The following is a 22,957-nucleotide window of genomic DNA, read 5'->3' as shown; positions in this document are numbered from 1 at the left end:
TTTTGGGTTACCAAAACCACATTGAAAATGTGTGGAAAGCATGGTATAAACTTATTTTCTTCATGTTGCGGAATAATGGCAAGATTAATTTCCTTAAAAATAATGACTTCAGCTCTTCCACTGTAAGTTCTATATTAGTTGGAGGGAACTAATTTATTGGGAGGGGGGACAGATAGTTAAGCTAGGTGTAACTTTATACCATAAATACTTGCAATATAGACACTGAATATACAAATGTAATAAGCTTTCAGTAAGAAAGTGGAAAACAGCCTAATGATTTGACTAATTGGTTGTTAAACTAGAATAAACCTTTAGTTAAAGGATTGTTTCAGCAAGTAGGAAAACTGATTTTGTGTCATACAGATTAAGAAGCCAATCCATCTAGTACAAGCTCAATAGTATAGAGTACTAGTCAATGGATTTTATATTGCCTACTAATATAGGTGTGGAAAAGATTTGTTTAAATATTAATATTAAAAGAACTTCTACAAAAGTTTATTTTTGGATAATCTGAATAAAGAGTGTACATAAAGCCATACCATAAAAACAATATCAAGAGTTTAAGTCAAAAATCAGCTAATTGTTGTAGAAGGATTCTTAATTGCCCACATAGGACTGGTGGAATAGAAAAGATTTCAGTAGGTATTAAAAAGTTGGAACGTAAGGTGTATGCTTATCAGGGTATTCCACAGTGCTTTGCTGATGACATTAAAGGATCAGTTTCTTCTGTTGTCAAATGAATCACGCCAATTTATCCCCACTTCTGAGCTCAGGGCAGGGTTAGGATTAGGGGCAACTTCATCCCAGTCCAATCCCTGTCAGAACACTTGGCAGAACTGATTTGTCTGAAATAGAAGTGACTGAAACCTTTAAGAAGATACAAATGTTGTTAAATTCAAGAAGCAATAAAGATGAGAGATTTTCAAAGTCCATCTCACTATAGAATCTCTTCAGAGCTCTATCTTGTGGTTGTGTGGAGAGAGTCTCTTCCTTTAAATTCCTGGGAGTTTACCTTAGTGAAGATCTCACTTGGAAAAACAATATAACTCAGGTGGTTAGGAAGGCCCAACAGAGACTCCATTTCCTCAGGGTCTTGAGAAAGAACAATGTTAAACAACAACTGATGACCTCCTTCAACCGGTCCATAATAGAAAGTGTCCTCTCATATTGTATCACAGTGTGGTACGTTCGCTTGACAGCCACGGACAGAAAGTCTTTACAGAGGGTGGTGAACACAGCACATGATATCATGGGCTGTTCCCTGAGCCCGCTAGATGACGTCGCAAAGGATCATTGCCTTAGGAGAGTGAGAAAAATTCTCAGGGACGATTCACACCCTGGCCAGCACCTCTTTAATCTTCTACCCTCGGGCAGGAGATATAGAAGTCATACCAACAGGCTAAAAAACAGTTTCTATCTGTGGGCTGTTAGGCTGATGAACGGAAAATAATATAGTACAACTGACTTTCGGGGTTGGTGTGTTGTGCAACAAGCACACAGAGTGCAAAGAGATGGAGTGTTTTGGGCAGGGAGGCTCGGTTAATTTCATTGTACACAGGTTGTACACTGACAATAAAGGTATTGTTATTGTTATTGTTATTGTTATTGTTATTGTTATTAATTATTATTATTATTATCTTGACCATCCTTTTTTGGGGGAGGATCTGGACTCTGAAATGGGCTGGGATCCGCAGAAAAGAAATCGGTGAACATTTCTCTATTTAATTTAACAGTTTGCACATCTAGCCCAATAGATGCAAACACAATGTAAGATGGGTAACACCTAATGATGTTTAGTCAGTGAAGGCTACTGTTTGCACTCTGACCACATCTCATGGAAACCATTTTCAGTCTGAGTAATCCCCTCCCCCCAAAAAAGTTCTTTCGAAAATCAAGCAGAAGAATATAAGCTTCATATCTGAAAATGAAAACTCATAAGAGGTGTTACTATATAAAGCTTTAAGTTTAACCTTTCAAACATTCTGTCCAGCACTTGCACTTACTTGATGGATATAACTGAAATCAATGGCATGGCATGGAGTACAAATGTGATTTATGATTCATGTTGCGCTGACTACATGGGCCAGAAAAAGTGTCCGAGTAAACGTGATGATTGATGCCTGCTCTTCAATTAGCCAAACTCATTTTCCAATCATATTGGAAGCAGGACTCCTCTTTGAAATCAATTATTAGTTCTATAGAAATACCTTTGGCATTGCAGGGTGCCTTAAGAAAAGAACTATGGGTGGCAAAACACTCGGTTTAAATGCATTTTGTGGGCTTTTACTTCAGAGGTGCCTCCCAATGGGAAGGCGGGTGAAATTCAGCAAGGGAATAAAATCAGGCAAAGCTCCAAATTGGAACTATGCCTGCAAACAAACAAAACTTTGTTGTATGCGAATGAATGAATCTGCTTCTTGTGAAAACCAATGAGGGATTTCATCATTAGTATGTTCTGGGTACTGTTCTAAAATTGGGAAAAAAAAGTCAAATGAAGAAATGTTTTTTTTAAAAAAAACTATGACAAAAGATAAATTTAGGTATGTGCAATTATATTTTTAGGACTTGGCATATCTGGTCAGCTGCCAGGGACCCAACAGCCTGGCAGAGCCAGATTCCTGGCTCCATTCATTTCTTCTTTTTCTTTAACATTTAGAGAAGTGTCGGTAGACTGGATCCACTGACTGTCAGGTAATCCCACCAGGACCAAGGGATGGAGGAGATCTAACAGATGGAGGAAGTGACATGTCAGAAGACACATTGCCCAGGGTCCTCCAAGACCAAGAAATGACCCTGTATCATAGCTGTCAACCTTCCCTTTTTTTGCGGGAAATTTCCTCATTCTGATGCGGGTGGCGCTGTGGCTTAAACCACAGAGCCTAGGACTTGCCGATCAGAAGGTCAGCGGTTCGAATCCCCGTGACGGGGTGCGCTCCTGTTGCTTGGTCCCTGCTCCTGCCAACCTAGCAGTTTGAAAGCACATCAAAGTGCAAGTAGATAAATAGGTACTGCTCCGTCGGGAAGGTAAACAGCGTTTCCGTGCGCTGCTCTGGTTCGCCAGAAGTGGCTTAGTCATGCTGGCCACATGACCCAGAAGCTGTATGCCTGCTCCCTCGGCCAATAAAGTGAGATGAGCGCCACAACCCCAGAGTCAGTCACGACTGGACCCAATGGTCAGGGGTCCCTTTACCTTTACCTTTTACCCTTATTCCTGCTGCTTCCTGCTGCTATCCCGGATTGTTAGATATCCCGTAGACTATCCCCGGGACAGGTGAGGCTGCTGATCCCTTATTTTCGAGGCTGCTGATCCCTTATTTTCAAATCTGAAAGTTGACAGCTATGCTCTGTATACTTCAATGAGATCATTTGCCTACAGAACCCAAATGAAAGCTTAGACAATGCAGAATGGGGAGGGAAGCAATCCCTTACTGATTGCTTTCCTAGGAATCCCCAGTTGGCACATGAAATCTGGACTGGGCAATGACCTCACATATAGTCTAACGATAGTAGAAGCTGCGTGTTGTCAAAACAAGAACAGGCCATGAACGGAAGGCTTGCAGCAAAGAATAAAATGGACGGCAGCAACACTGAGTTTGAAGGGGGCAGAAGAAGAAAGAATGACTGCAGCAAATCTAGGACAGCAGCATTTCACATTGAGGTCAGGAAGGGAGTGGGCAGTGGGAAGGGATCTTGAAAACCATTAGGCTTTTGGATGAAATCTATTAATACACCTAGTCAGGGCATCCCTGGATTTTACACAATGGACTCTTACAGCTCTACCCATTATTACTTGACCCACAAATGTGTCTTGTTCTGTAAGACATTGTTAACATTAATTGGACTTCTGTGTACAGTACTGAAAAGAAAATTGCAGCCTGGAAGCAAGGGCACTGTTAGTGGGTATCTCACTATTGGATTTTGCACCAAGCTTCATGCTTTCTGTCTGTTTCCCCCCCCCCCCCCTTTGTAATAACTTAACAACCAAAACAAAACTTTGCTCACAGGGTGGCAGGATGCACTAGAATCATGGCTATTTGGAAGTAGTTTCTCAGTAGTGGTTATGCTTTGTTCACTAAAAAGGAGGATGGGGTAAATTAACAGGAAGGATTTGAAACCTGTGGGACCAGAGATTCTTAGAAGACTGGAGTAAATATACAAACTATTTGAAAAGTAATGGTAATGAACGGATTACATTAGTCAGACTGCAAGAAGTTTTGTAAGGAGGACTATCTGAAATATTACAAGAAAGACTATGAGGAGAATTATTAGTTAATGATCATTAAGAGTAATAGAGAAATTAAGAAATGCAGAATAAGTGATAAAGAACGGAAAATCATCAGAGGTGTTGACGGAAGTCTAAAGCATTGCATAACAGAAGAAGTTATGAGTGTTGGAAATGATATGTTAAAAAAACTAATAAAAGTGTGTGTGTGTGTGTGTGTGTGTGTGTGTGTGTAGGATGATGGAGCAGGAGCTTAACCACATGATCCTATGAACATCTGCATGGAGTTCAGCAAGGCTTACTCTCAGGAAGTTGTTTATAAGGCGGAGAACACACACTAAGAAGTTGAAGTTTCAAAAAGACCCGCATACAAGATTAAATCACAAAATAAAATAGTTTCTGTGTTAGCAATCATGTGAGGTCAATTATTAATGCCATAATGAGCTTTAAAACATTTCTATTATATTACCATATTGAATGATATCCTGAATTTGACATGTTAATTGTTATTTATCATTAACATTTCAAATATTCCACCACAAAATGTTAAGTGACTCTGAACAATTAATAAGCAGTCAAACACAAATTGGTCATTTACATTCAAACATATTAAAACTGAATCCATGATTTACTCAAATGGCCTCAAACAATGACATCAAACATTCCGTCTGTTGCAGGCTGTCTTTTTAACACCAGAAATTTTGAACTTGAGCAGTGGTTTTTATTCATAACGGGTTTGAAACACGCAGAGATTTGTATGTCAAAGCAAGACATCAGTATAACCTGCTTTAACTCTATGGACTGCACACATAGGATGCTTTTAAGTATATATATATATATATATATATATATATATATATATATATATATATAATGAAACCCCCGGTGGAGACTCTATAGGTCAATTGGCCAAAGTATTACCACACATACAAAGCAGGCTGGTCACACAACAAAGCCACCTAATATCTACAACAAAAGAGCATGACTGCGCATACATTTAACAGTCATCTAAACACATTACAATTTCCTGCTTTCAAGTATGGTCCTTTCAAACCCTTGCTTTGATGTAGCTTTCCGGTTTGAAGTTGGTAGATTACATAAATTATGTATTCTATTGGCTGACAGGCAGACAGTTAGCACTTCTCAGCGGTGTTGGTTTGTATTCTATTTTATTTCTTTTCCTTGACAAGGCAAACATACCCCCTGCCATTTTTTTACTTTCCTTAATCTGAACAGTAAACCAACCAGAATCAATTCTGACCCAAACAACAGGATTGGCTATATTCCAAAAAAATAAATAAATGCAGGTTTCCCTGGATTGATATTAGAAAACCACATCAATTGGTTATAGCAGGCTTCCTCAACTTCAGCCCTACAGATGTTTTTGGCCTACAACTCCCATGATCCCTAGCTAGCAGGACCAGTGGTCAGGGATGATAGGAAGTGTAGTCTCAAAACATCTGGAGGGCCGAGGTTGAGGAAGCCTGGGTTCTAGCAAAAAAACCCAAATGATCCCATATCAACCCTGTATCAGCCCTGTATTGGGAAATTTATAATGTCTGTTGTATTACAATTTTTTAATGCGCTGTAAGCCACCCAGAGTGGCTGGGGAAATCCAGGCAGATGGGTGGGGTACAAAGAAGAAGAAGAAGAAGAAGAAGAAGAAGAAGAAGAAGAAGAAGAAGAAGAAGAAGAAATACTATTATATCAACCTGCCTTCACCCTGCAATGTGATGGAAAAGCCCTTCTATGCAACCCATCATTGGTGATGTTTGGTTGGTTGGCACACGCAAGAGGTCCTTTCTGTAGCTGCATGCCAGTTGTGGGATTTTATCTCCCAGAATATTAATTTCTCATTTGTTTGACTGCCATTTGGGGCTCATCCAGACTTCCTTTTGTGCCATGCTTTCCAGGCCCAAATCCACATTTAAAGTTGGGTGGCTGAGCTTTCTTTTTTTGGGGGGGGGGTGTCCCAGGCAGAAGCCAGAAAGACAGAGCCATGCTTGATTTCTACTTGACTCCAAGTCTGTGACTATGGGAGAGGCAATACACTACAGCTCAGGTTGCATATATGTGTAAATAAGCCATATATCATACAGACACCACAGTTCTACACTGTCCCTCATTCCAAGGAAACCAAACCCTGGGTAAGCACCCAGAACCCCTGGACATTGCACCAATCAGAGATCCGGGTGCAACACTATTATAGGTATGATGCCTAAGAATACAGTTACCTATCTGCACAAGGCAGTGAGAGATTTTACTTTCTTGGGCTCCATGATCACTGCAGATGGTGAGAGCAGCCACAAAATTAAAAGACGCCTGCTTCTTGGGAGAAAAGCAATGACAAACCTAGACAGCATCTTAAAAAGTAGAGATATCACCTTGCCAACAAAGGTCCATATAGTTAAAGCTATGGTTTTCCTAGTAGTGATGTATGGAAGTGACAGCTGGACCATAAAGAAGGCTGATCGCCGAAGAATTGATGCTTTTGAATTATGGTGCTGGAGGAGACTCTTGAGAGTCCCATGGACTGCAAGAAGATCAAACCTCTCCATTCTTAAGGAAATCAGCCCTGAGTGCTCACTGGAAGGACAGATCCTGAAGTTTAGGCTCCAATACTTTGGCCACCTCATGAGAAGAGAAGACTCCCTGGAAAAGACCCTGATGCTGGGAAAGATGGAGGGCACAAGGAGAAGGGGACGACAGAGGATGAGATGGTTGGATAGTGTTCTTGAAGCTACCAGCATGAGTTTGACTCTGGGCTGGGTTGTACTAATGCAATCATGACACAGTACAGCATGTCCCCTGTTTCATACAAGAGATACATTTCATTGCATAATATAAAACAAATGGGGGCATTAATTCCTCGTCCACCCAAAAAAACCCATCAAGTTCTAGTTCCACAATACTCAAATGGGCAAAGAAACCTTGGAAATGTTGAGCAGCATATTCTTCATAGAGTATGGGAAATGTTCGGGTCAATGTGCAAATGACAGTCTTCCCTTGCATCTAATTAAAAGTCCTGTAACTGCTTCCATGGGAGATGACCAGGGAGAAAAAGTTATTTTTTTTGGCAGTGACTACTCAAAATGCATCGTTCTTTCCCCACCCTCTGCAATTTATCACCATTCCAGTCAGTTAGCAATTCAGATCTCTTTTCCATTTTCTGATTCAACTGTCTGTTTGCTATGTAACCTTCTTGATTTTGGAACATCAAGATCCCACAAGGCTCTCATTATAGCTGCTAAAGTTCCACATTGAATTACTAAAACTCAGCACAGTGTTGTTTATCGTCTCCACGACCCTCTGAGGTTACTGCATCATTGTTATTTTATGGCAGTTCACAAGAAAGGAACAGAAGGCAAAGTAATGTCACTGTTGTTTAATATGGCAAACATTGGGAAAAGAGTGAATTCATGTTCTTTGTACCATTACATTGAGGAAACAATTTGAGCGAAACTCAATCAGCCATCCTGCACTATAACTGTATAAGGATGTAGTTAAGCAATTTAAGAGACTGCAGAGTGAAATTAATGTGGCTTCATTTGGGGGCTTCAAGCCATACAGCATGGGTGGTTCAGTTTTTGGGGGGCCCAGTGCACGCATCTCACACATGAACAAACAACCACACTGCAGATACGTGTACTACAAAGATGGAGGAAATAGCAGGCCCATACTTGGTAGAAGACAAATGCATACATTTAAAGCAGTATCATGGTTTCCCCCAAGAGCCTTAGGAACTGAGAGTTGATAGTAGATGCTTATTTTCCCTCAGAGTGTTCAGGGGCAGACTTTGACAATCTTTCATGATATGGTGCCCTATGCAAGACCAAAGTTGGTGTCCCCAAATATATCTTCTCAATTATGGATCTTCTCAATTATGCCTCCCCCTCAGCTCGGCGCCCTGTGTTGGGGAAACACTGGCATTACCCTAAATCTGGCATTGTATAGTTACCATTTCCTGAGTGATTTAAAATCCGACCCTTCTTCCCAGGTAATTGTAGCTCTGTGTTGGGAATAGGAGTGTCTCCACCCCCATTGTTCTGCCTGGAGACTGAGGTCCAGCGCCGAGGGCCTTCTGGTGGTTCCCTCACTGCAAGAAGCCAAGTTACAGGGAACCAGGCAGAGGGCCTTCTCAGTGGTGGCGCCCACCCTGTGGAACGCCCTCCCACCTAATATCAAAGAGAAGAACAACTACCAGACCTTTAGAAGACATCTGAAGGCAGCCCTTTTGGGGAAGCTTTTAATATTTGACGGACTATTGTATTTTAATATTCTGTTGGAAGCTGCCCAGAGTGGCTAGGGAAACCTAGCCAGATGGGTGGGGTATAAATAAATTCTTATTCTTATTCTTATTCTTATTCTTATTCTTGGAACCCCCAACAACTCTCAGCACCCTTAACAAACTACAGCTCCCAAAATTCTTTGGGAGAAGCCATGACAGTTTACAGTGGTACAAGAGTGCTTTAAATGTATGGTGTAGCCACACATATCTTTTATGCTCCCCATGGCAAGGGTGATGGAGTAAGGTCTCCTTCTGTCCAGTGCTGCTCTGAGATGCATATTTTTGTGCAGTTTTTGGAATCGCGCCTTTGCAATGTTATGCTGAATGCATCTATCTAGAGACACTTGAACCAAGCAACCATATATATATATATGTAATATTATATTAAATTGGACTTACAATGCAGTTCTATCCTTATGAAGTCTTTAATTCCCAGATTCTCTAAAAACACACCAGAAGAAGCGGTTGTCTTAAAGAAAAAGGACACATCAGCACTCAGTTCTCCATGAAAAGTGGGGAAATGAAGATACGAGGCCTCAGTGTTGAAGGAGGCTGCATTCCAAAACTCCCCTAATGGCAGAGAGAGGGAGAAAGCCAGAAAACATTGTTACATGCAGTGCATTTAAATAGAAACAAACAGAATGCATTAATTCCCCCCTTATCTTGCAATTTCAATCCAGAGCTCTAGAAATACTGCATAAATAGGGGTCAGTGTGTTGGAAGATTCCATTCCACCTTTAGTTGCAGGCATGGGATTGTTACGTGTCACATGTCTGTTTACATTCCAGCACAGTTTGCTGGCGTAAGCAGAACTTCCGCTGTACTGCTTTTGTTTTGACACTCTCTCCGAGAAGACGGCAAGGAGAGATGACATGTTTCTTTGTCCTGATTTATGATTAATAAACCCGTAGTTCTTAGTATGTATCCACAATCCTCAGCCTCTTCTGTTGTGCAGTTCACATTGCTGAGTATAGTGTGCTCAAGTCTGGGAGGCTTCAGTCACTGATTTATGTCAGAGCCAGAGGTTGATGGATCTTCGCAGCAGCATGGCTGAGAAGGAGATGATCCAGCTGGGGGCTACCCAGTTGGCCTTTCGACCCAGGATGCCAACACAGTGGTCTTGGACAAGGATACTTAAAAGCCTCCTCTTCCCCTACAAGCCTGCCCACCTGCCTGGATCACTTACAAAGTCATTGCTCAAAAATACTCTTGGTGAGTAGGAGTGCCAACTTGGCCCCGCAACCGTATCTGATGAACTTCAATTGAGGACACAACTTTATGTGAGCATCCCTGCAGCAATGTCATGTTTTATGCCTTTATACTGATCAAACTGCAGATATGTCTGTACCCTCCCATGTCCTAAAAACCAGGCCACCAGACTCCTCCATTGATATCTCTAGGTGTGCTTCGGATTGTTACATGAAATAGCCAGTTGCTTTGTAACTAGGCTATTTCCTAGTTAGTGGGTATTTTAGAGAACATTGATCTTGCCTAACACATTTGTAATAGAACACAGACCCAGGGATGATATGTTTGACACTATGCTGCACATTTAAACACACCTTGTTATTTCTGCCGCTAAACCCTTACACTTTTATCTGTCACTTTCATAAGCTCTACTGCTTTCCAAGTCAAATTAGGCACTTAGCATCTTCCTGTGGATGCCAAAATCATTTTCTTGTGCTAATTCAATGTGTTTTTAAAATAATATATATATAATATAGTTTGCAAAGTGAGCTGATACTTAGAAGTTAAAAATTGCCAACACCAGGTTCCCATTATGGTTAAGAACATTGTGGAATGTTTAACAAGAAGGCAAATGGAGCAAAGGTAATGTAGTAGAATAATGAAACATTAATATATAGTAAAAGCTGAAACAAACTTGACTCTGTACCACTTTTTATACTTTCCAAACAACATCCAAAGGACATTTTTCTAAAAAGTATGTTCTAAAAATTCCTGTATACCCATTGTTGTGGGAAATTCAAGCATTTTGCTGATGTGCGCTTATGTATCTTTAAACATCAGTGCTTGTACATCTGGAAACCTTGGTTGAACCAGAGTTCCCAGACAAGCTTTCAGAGGAGCTTAAATCCTCAGTACTAAATTCACACTACATTCTGCCAACTATCACAGTCGTTTGGGCAAAAGCCTAGTTCTGAATGGTAATTTATTGTGCTTCTGGATGGGAGCTTATTGTGGAATTCGCGCTGCTCATGTGCACAAATTTCCTTAGCAGCGTTCGCATGACGTGTACTTTTTATATTTAATCATGGGAAATCTGATGAGCAAAAATAGCCTGTTATACATCCTGAGTCACTGTTGCTGTGGAAGCTTATCGGCACTTTGGGGGGGGGGGGGGAATTGTCAAATATGGAGCGATGTTTTGGTGGGTAGCTTCCATTTGCCAGCACCTGAGCAAGACCTACAAGCATGCCTATTCCCACTAACTGGTGCTTGCTGAAAGCACTTGCAATTTCAACACCTGAGTTAAGAGCATGGGTAGGCAAACTAAGGCCTGGGGGCCGGATCCAGCCCAATCGCCTTCTAAATCTGGCCCATGGACAGTCTGGGAATCAGCATGTTTTTACGTGAGTAGAATGTGTCTTTTTATTTAAAATGTATCTCTGGGTTATTTGTGGGGCATAGAAATTCGTTCATCTTTCCCCCCAAAATATAGTCTGGCCCCCCACAAGTTCTGAGGGACAGTGGACCGGCCCCCGCTGAAAAAGTTTGCTGACCCCTGGCTAAGAGGAAATGCTTATTAAAATCTACATCTGTGCTTTTGTCTTGCACAATACTTCCTTTTCACTTTTGTGCAGGCCACAGTCAGGTTAACAGCATTCTTGCAAAGACCTCAGGATTAAAAATTAAATAAAACAACCACAAAAAGCAGTGGCTATTGACCCAACCACCCAAAGTGCAAACCTCTATCTTTGCCCTTGTGAAATGTCTTGATTGAGACAGGTAACATTTGCTATTGCACACTTTCTGGGATTGTTTCTAAGGTATACACATGTTTCCAAACACATTCTGTCAAAGCTGCACCTGCTGGTGTGGGTGGCAAGTGGTAAAACAAAACAACATGAATATTTGTGACTGGAAGATAAGGAAATGTGTGGAATGGGCCAAATGGACACATGGGGGGGGGGAATGGAACTTGGTGATATAAGGTGCCAATCTGAATTGTCCCATCTACATTGTCTTTGCTATTATACAATTCTCTAGAGATTGTGAGCATGTGTGCATGTTTGTGCTTCGAGCCCCAAAACCCATCCCAAATGGAAATAAAGACACAGTGGAGATAGAATTTAGTTTAAATGTTAATGGGCAAATTTTGGCCACAACTTTATTAAAATACACAAATGTGACTGGTATTGGCTTAGGCATTGGTATCAAACTATATCTGGCTCCTGCCCCACCCTGCAGTGTATATTGACTGGTGCTCACCCCTGGGGTCCCCGGTGGTCCTGGCATGGCCCTAGCCCCTCTCTGGGCTTTGGACGAGATCCAGACCCCCAGATTCCTTTAATGGAATACCCTATTCATTGGAGGGGCAGGTGATGGCCGCACCTCCCCTCCCCACATTCCCCTAAACCAATGCCTAACTGCCAAACCTTACAAAGTTGTGACGATTGCTAAGAGGTAGGCAAAAACCAAGTGGCCACAGCCAATCTGCCACATTGGAAAAAAATCCTACCTGGCCCCCGTTCCAAAAACAAGTCCAAAGCAAGGCCAAACACGACCTAATTAACGGGTGGCTGGGCGGGTGTTCGGCAGCGCGAAGCAAAAGGAGCTCCTTACGTCGTGCTGCCAAATAGATACCCCCAACCCCCAACCTTGCCATGCTGCTGATTGGCTAAAGACCATTGGCATAACTGTGGCACCACCGGCTTGGAGCGGGGCAAGCCCCGCCCACAAGCCAGTTAGGGAAGAGTTTCAGGGCCGAGCACAACATGGACCCTCTGTTAGGAGGATCCAACTTGTGCATGACTGGTAGGGAAGAAAGAGGAAGGGTGAGGATGGGAACAAGAAGAATTAAACTGAAATTTAAAAATCTCCGAGTGCTAATCAGGGAACCTGTTGAGGTAGCTGTGAGCAGCAGTTCCTCTCTACTAGTTGCTTCCATCAAACGGGTAAGAGCTGTAGTTCTTATTTATTCTGAAAATGTGGGTTCTTGGCCTTCTTTGTACAGCTACCATGTGCTACTTTGCATCTTGCAGAAGAAAACTGAATGCAAAGCTGATGTGACAGTTTATTGTATATCATAAATGAACAGCATTAACAAAGCAAGGACCTTGTGGTCTTTTTCTATTTTTCTAACAGTTTTGAAAGCCATCAGCTTGGAGAAGTGGATGCAAAATATGGCTTTTGTCGTACTCATAATTACTGATGGAAAAGGAAAGTGATCCTAACCTTTTATCACCTACCATGAAGCTATTCTATATTGTGCACTTGACATCCATAAAGAATTCGTGCCAGCAGGGATACTTTGCCTGCAATCTTGACTATTATAAACTGCAGCTAAAAATACATTGCCATTCACCCCCGCCCCCTCAAAAATTGCCTCTTTACAGAATGATGCTCCTCTGCAAGCCACTCATGTGCTCCCAGGCTTCTTGGAGACAAATTCCCAGTGTTTACTGAGTAAGTAATATTTGCTTTCCCCACTAGATAAGCATGCAGATGATCTGGCTGTCTGAAGGCCTTTGAGATAAACTTTTGCATAGTGCATCAATAGGTAGTTGCCTACCTGAGAGATGTCTCAGGCTGTAGATAGGCAATGATTTTTAAGAGTTGAAAGCTGTAAGATGGATGCTTCACTCTCTAAGTCGGACACACACATTTCTTTTGTCTCCGTGTCTTCTCTATCCAAGCGTACTTTTGAAATGCTGTGCTATGAAAAACAGCAAAAGCTGTCTGACCTGGCTTGATCCTGGGCACTATAATATTACTATAGCCGTGTTGTTGTTTTTTCTACACTAAAAGGTGCCAGAACACACCTCCCTCAGAAGACCTACTCCAGAGCCCAAAGAGGATATCTTCGAGCTGGGGGTCTGGTCTCTTCACAAACCAGAGGCAGCCTCTGTCAGGCTATAATAATATATTATTTATACCCCACCCATCTGGCTGGGTGGGGTTTCCCCAGCCCCACTGGGTGGCTCCCAACAGAATACTACTACTACTACTACTACTACTACTAATAATAATAATAATAATGTGATAAAACATCAAACATTAAAACTGCCTTCAGATGTCTTCTAAAAGTCAGATAGTTGTTTATTTCCTTGACATCTCATGGGAAGGCGTTCCACATGGCGGGCGCCACTACTGAGAAGGCCCTCTGCCTGGTTCCCTGTAACCTTACTTCTTGCAGGGAGGGAACCACCAGAAGGCCCTTGGAGCTGGGCCTCAGTGTCCAGGCTGAACGATGGGGGTGGAGACTCTTGTTCAGGTATACAGGACCGAGGCTGTTTAGGGCTTTAAAGGTCAGCACCAAGACTTGGAATTGTGCTCGGAAACATACTGGGAGCCAATGTAGGTCTTTCAGGACCAGTGTTATATGGTCTTGGCGGCCACTCCCAGTCACCAGTCTAGCTGCCTCAGCCTCCTTCAAATGGGCAGGCTGCCTCTTTCTCCTGAGACGAAGAGGTGCCCTGCCCATGCGAAGGTGGTGATGGCAGCAGCCCTAAACAGAGCCCATTCCACTTTGAGAAGAAGAAGAAGAAAAAGAAGAAGAAGAGGAGGAGCTTGGATTTGATATCCTGCTTTATCACTACCGTAAGGAGTCTCAGAGCCTAACAATCTCCTTTCTCTTCCTCCCCCACAACAAACACTCTGTGAGGTGAGTGAGGCTGAGAGACTTCAAAGAAGTGTGACTAGCCCAAGGTCACCCAGCAGCTGCATGTGGAGGAGCGGGGAAGCGAACCCGGTTCACCAGATTACAAGTCCATTGCTCCTAACCACTACACCACACTGGCTCATGTAGTGGACTAAACTCATGTAGGGTTTATTTTAAGACCCTTATGCTGCTTATTCTAACAAAATTGGTTTCCCCCCTTGCTGAGTCTCATAGTTAACAATGGATAAACTGCTTAGTGATATTACTTTTTAAGGAGAAATGTATAAAATGAATAGATGAAGGCCACAAGGCTTTCAGGCAAGTCCAGCATTATTGTATGTAAGAAAATGTATTCATGAAGAATCTTATTTGAGGTGGCTAGACTTCAGTTTAAAAAGTGCAGGAAAGGAAGTCCAGTGTACTATAAATATAATATATCTAGTCTAGTAAGTAATTTGTAATTTCTATGCAACAAAACATTTGCTTTCAGGATTTCAAAGGCACAATAAAAAGAATATTAATTAACTCTTTTTTCAAGTTTTTTCAGTTTGCAAATAAAATGCAAACATAAATGGATACAAAGGAAACATAAGTCAGGAAAATTATTAGTTTTGAATACTGTCCAATTTGTTACAAAGGAGCCTTTCACTGAACCGTCTATCAGCAAAAAGTCATTATGATACTCAAGTGTTTGAATCACAACACACACTTGTTTGTTTCTTCTTTGCAAGAATACTATTGCAAACGCCCTTATAAAATTAAACATAAATTTCCCAACGTCCAAACACCAGGAAGCATTCAGATAATGATGGTGGCAGTGTGTCAACAGAACAGCAAAATGCAGCTTCGGGCGGGAGACAATTTGCAGCCCTTATGTTGCAGATCAATGGGGAAAACGTTATTGGCAGGTTCTCTACCCAAGGATGATAAAGCAAAATATTAAACCTGGCACATAACATAATACCGTTAAGGAGCAAGGAAAGGAATCCAGAGATCTAAGTTTTATTTTCAAACACAGATGCCTACTATGACAGAAAGGAAAGGTCTTATACTTTCTATATTTTGCTTTTTAAACTGCACAATATTCATTGCCCTAAAGCAATTTTCACTAGCCTGGTGCCTCCAGATACAACTCTCATCAGACTGCTTTCAATGGACGGTTAGTCCATTGAACTTAGTCTTGTCTTCTCTAACTGTAGTAGTAGTAGTAGTTTGGATTTGATATCCCACTTTATCACTACCCGAAGGAGTCTCAAAGCAGCTAACATTCTCCTTTCCCTTCCTTCCCCACAACACTCTGTGAGGTGAGTGAGGCTGAGAGACTTCAGAGAAGTGTGACTGGCCCAAGGTCACTCAGCAGCTGCATGTGGAGGAGTGGGGAATCGAACCCAGTTCACCAGATTACGAGTCCACCGCTCTTAACCACTACACCACACTGGCTCTACAGGAGGATTGACAAGGGTCTCTCCCAGCCCTACCTAGAGTTGTCAGGGATTGAACCTGGAACCTTCCACATGCAAAATGGATCATCAACACTTAACTACATCCTTCTCCCTTGGAGCTGTAGCAGAAAACAGACCAGATCTGTTGAAGTGAAGGCTGTTCTAAAAGAGGCTATGAGTTTGTTCATCAGATGACAACAAGCATAAACCCCACTACTTTCTTTCCAGGAGGGCTAGAGACTTACTTTAAAAATAAAAATAAAAACGAAAGATAAGAGTCTGGGGCATCTGACACAGAGGTGAATTTAGAGGAGAGCAACAAGTTGATATGCACTGGGTGCTGAAGGTTAGCAGGAGCTGGGACTGAGCAACGGGAGCTCACCCCATCGCGGGGATTCGAACCGCTGACCTTCCGATCAGCAAGCCCAAGAGGCTCAGTGGTTTAGACCACAGCACCACCCATGTCCCACACCCAAGAGAGAAGATGTAGCAGGGAGTGTCACAACAAAGATGAACAATGGGAGGCAAGAGGTGGGGGTGGTCACCAAATTTTGGCACTGCACAGGGCACCACTGACGTTTTAAAGCCCAAGGTCCGCCACTGATAGGTGCCAAGGCACCTGTGAGTACTGGGTTAGTGATCCCAGTTGTACAACATCATCTCTCTGCCCAGGAGGAAGATTAGCTAAAATTTTCCTGTGATTAAGTTATCTATCCATGGCACATTCCAAAATGTGTGTAACTGAAGTTGTGCAGGCCTGCCATATTCCCTGCACAGTGTTTGAATCATCTCTTTACTTACAGTCTAAAGAGCAGGGTTGAATAAAACAGGAGAATGCAGTCCCTGGCGGTGCGGTGAGGCACACAAAGCCCTAACAATGCAGCTTGCCAGGCTTGGGGCAAGCTTGGGGCAGCAGCTAGACTGGTGACTGGGAGTGGCCACCGAGACCACATAACACCAGTCCTGAAAGACCTACATTGGCTGCCAGTACGTTTCTGGGCACAATTCAAAGTGTTGGTGCTGACCGTTAAAGCCCCAAACAGCCTTGGCCCTGTATACCTGAAGTCTCCACTTCCATTGTTCTGCCCAGACACTGAGGTCCAGCACCGAGGGCCTTCTGGCGGTTCCCTCACTGTGAGAAATAAGGTTACAGGGAACCAGGCAGAGGGCCTTCTTAGTAGTGGCACGCGCCCTATGGAATGCTATGGAATAAACAACTATCAGACTTTTAGAAGACATCCGAAGGCAGCCTTGTTTAGGGAAGCTTTTAATATTTGATGAATCATTGTATTTTAATATTCTGCTGGAAGCCGCCCAGAGTGGCTGGGGAAACCCAGTCAGATGGGCGGGGTATAAATAATAAATTACTATTGTTATTATTATTGGGGAAGCAGTCCCAGTTTCTCCTTGCTATTTGCCCATCTTGTTCACAGAAGGTCACTACAGTGGATGCTCAGGTTGCGAACGTGATCCGTGCAGGAGGCACATTCGCAAGCCGCAGCGTTCGCAACCCACAGCGCCGCGTCTGCGCACATGCGGGTTGCGATTTGGAACTTCTGTGCATGAGCAAAGCACAATTTAGCACTTCTGTGCATGCACGACTGCTGAAACCCCAAAGTAGTCCGTTCCGGTACTTCTGGGTTTCGGCACGTCCGTAACCTGAACAAACGCAACCTGAAGCATCTGTAGCCCAAGGTATGACTGTACTGGGATTGGAGGAGAGACTTCAGCAGTGTTTTCCTTGCATGGCAGCACATACAAAGGAGAGGCTGGGACAGGGGAGGTGGCTTTGGCTGTGCCCATGTGGAGAAGGGAAGGCAAGTCAGGAGGGAAGGGCGAGAAAAACCCCCTGAGCTATCGTTGTTAAGTTGTGGGTGAACATATCAGACGACATAGTGATTCTTCAGACAGCTCTTGTTTATTCACAGGCCAGAACAGAACTGAACTGAAGGGTTCAGCCAACCTTCTTATATAGAGCTCAACTACAAAGCAACAGTAACAACTTTCTGTAACTATCCAATCACTTTCAATTCCTTACAGTGGTACCTCGCAAGAAGACGAAAAACTCGCAAGACAAAAGAGTTTTTCGTTTTTTGAGTTGCTTCGCAAGACGAATTTCCCTATGGGCTTGCTTCGCAAGACGAAACGTCTTGCGAGTTTCCTTTTTCTTAAAACCGTTAATACTGTACCAAGTTTGAAGCGGGAACTGGGCTGGCAGGGAGCGAGCGAGGGAGCGACCTACCTTTTCCAGTTTCAGCCTTGGGGAAGGAGAGTGTCTCACTCCGCGAATGAACGCAAGGCAAGAAAAGAGCGGGAGCAAATCTCTTCCAAGCGCGATTGCGAGCACGACAATTAGTCCTGAGTTCCGAGCAGAGTAACCCGATACAAGAGAGAGAGAGAGAGACTCTGGAGACAGAGCGTGTGCGTAAAAGCGCACGAAAGAAAGACTGCAGAAGGAGCCAAAGAACAAATAACGGACTTGGGCGCAACAGAAGCGGGATCTAGCTGAACGACGCAGAGGGATCCTCTTCTGGAGAGGGCACAGAGGAGGCAGGTGGGCTGGGATCCAGCGGATCTGGCTGGGTCTCTGCGCCACCTCTGCCTCTCTCTCTCTCTCCCCCTCCCCACGTGGCTGCTCCATTTTGCCCTAACTGCGCGAAGGCAGGAGGAGGGGGACCAAGGAGGAGGAGGAGGCATCCACTGCACTTGGGCCGCCGCGAAGGCACCTTTGCGGGGGTGGGAAGAAGCCAGGAGCAGCTGCCAAGACTGTGGGGAGCCCGGCGGCGTGGCGCAAGGTAACGGGGGGAGCAAGGGAGAGTCCGCGCCGGGCGCTTCGTGCGTCCGCCCTCGGTTCCTGGCCTCGAACTTCCTTTGGCACCTCGTGGAGAGAGAGGAAGAGGAGCGGGCTGGGGCTTTGATGTGGGACGTGGTTTGGCGGAGCGAAGACGCAGCAAGGCTTGGCGACAGAGGAAGGGGGGCTGTTTTCGTGGGGAGGTGGGAAGGGGTGTCTTTGCCTCTTCCCGGCAACAGATCCTCCAGGCTGGGGAAACTCCTCCTGCTGGGGAGCGACCCGCTTTGTTCTTTGCCCGCTATCCCATTATAAAAGGAGTACTGTAATAATGTTCATAATACAGTACCAGGGTGCACCCGTGCTTCGCAAGACGAAAAATCCGCAAGACGAAGAAACTCACAGAACGAATTAATTTCGTCTTGCGAGGTACCACTGTATTTGCATATGCGGACCTGAGTGAAAACTATCTACAGTATCCTCCTGCTGGCCCAAGGTGAGAACTTCAGTACATAACAGTCGTGAGAGGAAGTTATATGCTCTAAAATGCTCCCATAAGGGCAAGGGGGAATGGGGCATCCATCAGATGAAAGTGCGGGGAGAGATGCGACGAGTTGACTGTGGGGTGCGGGTTGAGAAAGAGAGTTGGAGATACAGTTGCTGGGATGCTGGATGCAATAATCCTATACACGACTGTGGCCTGATGGGAAGTCTTGCTCTTAAGTTTCGCTCCTGCACACAATACTGCACAAACAGTACTAAGACATTCCCTCACCACCTTAGAATGTTCAGTTCACATTGAGTTCAGGAAAACATTGTACTTTGACCCATTCTTAATGCATAGTTGATCACATCTACGGAACGTGGTTACTATGCTCTTTTGAGTTTCCTATATCAATCATTAGTAATTGTTTTAAGTCTTATTATATTAATCATTGGTTATAATTTAATTAGGAGGTCTTCATGCCTGTCTAGTTCTGTGCACCCTTTCCCAGCCTTTAATGTATTGGTGATTAATGTAACCTTTGCTTTGTACTTGTGTTAACCAATCAGCAATAAGCACATATGTGGCAATGTTGTAATATTCAATAAAAGAGGCTCCTTGAGACTTGCTCAGGAGATGCCTCCCAGATGACACTCGCTACCTGTCTGTCGTTATTTCAACCCAACATGCAGTGGGCTGGCAGAGAGAGAAAGGCTTCTGTGAATTGAGGATGTGGACTTCTGTGAAAGTGTGTTCTTTCGGAACAGAATACCAGGGATTCAAAGGGTCTATGTTTTGTGGCTCAGACTCCACCTCTGCTGTGTACTTAGTTCCACTGGGCAATCTCACACTCAACACTTCCTCAAAATTCCCAAAGGCACCCATGGATCAGCCTCTTGAATTAAAATAAAATTAAAGATGATAAATGGACTTTGAATATCAAAGCTAAAGCTGCTGTTTCTAATAATAATAAAAAAGCACAACATAAGCCCGTTTTAGGACACAATAATTTATAGCGCTATTTAACTTTCCTGTTTTCCTTAAACAGGTCTTTTATTATGTAAGCACACGGCAGGGTGGTTATTGGACCCGAGAGATTACAGCAGTTTTCCATTCCGATCCATTTAATGGAGCCTTTGGTATTTGGGTCAGAAATTGAAGTAGACGTTCTTTCACGCTGCCTTCCAAATAGTGTCTAGGTGAACAACTATGAGAATAAGGATTTATGTATGTTAAAAAGAAGACAGAATGTGTGTCATACGAGGAGATAAACTTTTTAGTGGAATAATATAATTTGGTTTTTGAGAGTGGTAGCAGCAGACAGAAACAAGGATCTCTGGTGGGCCGTCAAACTATGTTCCTGGGCCCAGTAATATCCATTTTTATTTCTTTACCCTTTCTTCCCTGCTTGCTCTTATTTTCATTGTTCAGCATCCCTAAAAGGAAGACTGGAAACAAATGTTATGGCATTTCCCATAATCTGCAAGTGCATATTAGAAAACAGCTCACTAATATTCTGAACTTAAAAGAAAACTAAGCTGTATACCATTCCCTGTATTTTACGTTTCTGCAGAGGAGTCTGCTTATTAATTTGCCAATGGTCTTATTTTAGCATTTTAAAATGCACTCCATATTTTAATAACATTTGCTTGATGCTGTTCAAGTATTATTGAAAACTGTTGCTCCTTCAGGAGATTACTGAAAGAGAGGGGGGCAGCTCAAAGAGGAGTGCAAGCTGAGCTGGCAGAGAGAAAGGACTATGCAATCCTAAATTGTAATAAAATAAAATAAAATAAAATGCTACAGACCACTATGGCCCCACCCAGCAAGGCATCTGATTCCAACCACTCCCTACTTTCTTTGTGGGCCTATGACACTTCACAGGGGGGCGGGAATGATGATGATAATAATAATAATAATAATAATAATAATAATAATAATAATTTATTATTTATACCCCGCCCATCTGGCTGGGCCTCCCCAGCCACTCTGGGCGGCTTCCATAAAAACCAAAAATACAGTAAAATATCACACGTTAAAAACTTCCCTGAACAGGGCTGCCTTAAGATGTCTTCTGAATGTCAGGTAGTTGTTTATCGCTTTGACATCTGCTGGAAGGGCGTTCCACAGGGCGGGCGCCACTACCGAGAAGGCCCTCTGCCTGGTTCCCTGTAGCTTTGCTTCTCGCAATGAGGGAACCGCCAGAAGGCCCTCGGCGCTGGACCTCAGCGTCCGGGCAGAGTGATGGGGGTGGAGACGCTCCTTCAGGTATACTGAACCGAGGCCGTTTAGGGCTTTAAAGGTCAGCACCAACACTTTGAATTGTGCTCGGAAACGTACTGGGAGCCAATGTAGGTCTTTCAAGACCGGTGTTATATGGTCTCGGCGGCCGCCCCCAGTCACCAGTCTAGCTGCCGCATTCTGGATTAGTTGTAGTTTCCGAGTCACCTTCAAAGGTAGCCCCACGTAGAGTGCATTGCAGTAGTCCAAGCGGGAGATAACCAGAGCATGCACCACTCTGGCGAGACAGTCCGCAGGCAGATAGGGTCTCAGCCTACGTACCAGATCCTGAATGAAAACAGCTCAGTTGTTTGTATAGTTCAAGCCTACTCATGAAAGAAGAATGAATAATAGCTGCAGGAAAGCACAATCTTAGGCATACTTACTCAGAAAGTACCAAATATTTTACAGAGCTTATTTCCAAGGAGGGACAGAGGAAGGGGAGAGACGCAGTGGCTTGGGCACGCCAAGGCTCCATGCTGCACCAACAGTCCAACCGCTGCCTCTGCCCCCCCCCCCAGCTGTAAGGTGTCTGATTGGGAGGAGGAAGACAGACTCCAGAGGCCCCGCGGTGTGCCCTGCCCCTATGGACGGCTCACCTCACCCTTATCTGCCCCTATGGGTGGTTTACCCCTCCCCTGGGCATGCCGCCCTAGGCGCCCGAGTGACTTCGTCCACTGCTTTTTCCAAACTGTGCACAACTGCAGCTTGAGACTTGCTGTGCAGTTAAGATAACACAAAACTAAGAGAGATAAAGCAGGGCAGTTATTGCAATAGAGTTCACATCCAGACTTTGGAAAAGAAAAGAAAACAGGGAGCGACTGAAAAATTTGATTTACGGATGATGATGATGATGAAGAATAATAATAATAATAATAATAAATTTTATTTATACCCCGCCCTCCCCAGCCAAGACCAGGCTTAGGGCGGCTAACACCAGATATAAAACAATTGATTGAAATACAACTTTAAAAACAAGATTAAAATACAACATTAAAATGCAGCCTCATTTCAGCAGAAACTCAAAAACTTTTTTGGGGATGAAAAAAGGCTAACTATCTTCACCAAGGCTAACTATCGAGACTGGCCCTACATGGGCCAGAAAAAAGCCAGGGAAGTCCCCAAGTAGGAGTTCCATCACAGAAGGAAAAAGGAAAAAAAAAAAGAGGGGGAGGGGTATATAAATAATAATAATATAATATGATAATAATAAATAATAAACAATATTATAATAAATAATAATATAATATAATAATAATTAATAATATAATAATAATTATTAATATAATATAATAATAATTATTAATATAATATAATAATAATTAATAATATAATAAACAATAATATAATATAATATGAATATATAATAATATAATATAATATGTGGTGTAAAAAAAAGTTAGGGTATCTTTGCACGTGTTGTAGTTGAAATGTTACCAGCAGACTCCAGATATAAGGAGGGTGGGTCTTTTAGGATTAAAAGTGCTTTGAGCAGAATGTATTAAATATATTAAAAATGTTGCCCCAAAGCCAGAAGGAATTACAACTAATGAACTAATAAAATGTTTCCCTGCTTTTAATTACTTTGCACCACTTTATAAAATGGTGCAA

At 43.1% G+C, this 22,957-nt stretch overlaps 1 protein-coding gene across 6 annotated transcripts in view; it reads right to left on the bottom strand.

Moving 5' to 3' along the window:
* CNTNAP4 (contactin associated protein family member 4) overlaps positions 1 to 22,957 on the bottom strand; it is a 281,703-nt gene that overhangs the window by 36,608 nt on the left and 222,138 nt on the right. For all 6 annotated transcript variants that reach the window (XR_014539759.1, XM_083576530.1, XM_083576533.1 and 3 more), the window contains one exon: positions 8,910 to 9,080. Coding sequence is in view for 5 of the 6 variants with exons in the window: in XM_083576530.1 (XP_083432656.1) it covers positions 8,910 to 9,080 (171 nt within the window). In the remaining variant the exon portion in view is untranslated. The remainder of the gene's footprint in view (positions 1 to 8,909; positions 9,081 to 22,957) is intronic.

The sequence above is a fragment of the Podarcis filfolensis genome (genome assembly GCF_964270895.1).
Source record: "Podarcis filfolensis genome assembly, chromosome: 11".
Taxonomy (NCBI): domain Eukaryota; kingdom Metazoa; phylum Chordata; class Lepidosauria; order Squamata; family Lacertidae; genus Podarcis; species Podarcis filfolensis.
The sequence above is the reverse complement of the archived record's forward strand: the minus strand, read 5'-3'. Positions and strand labels throughout refer to the sequence as shown.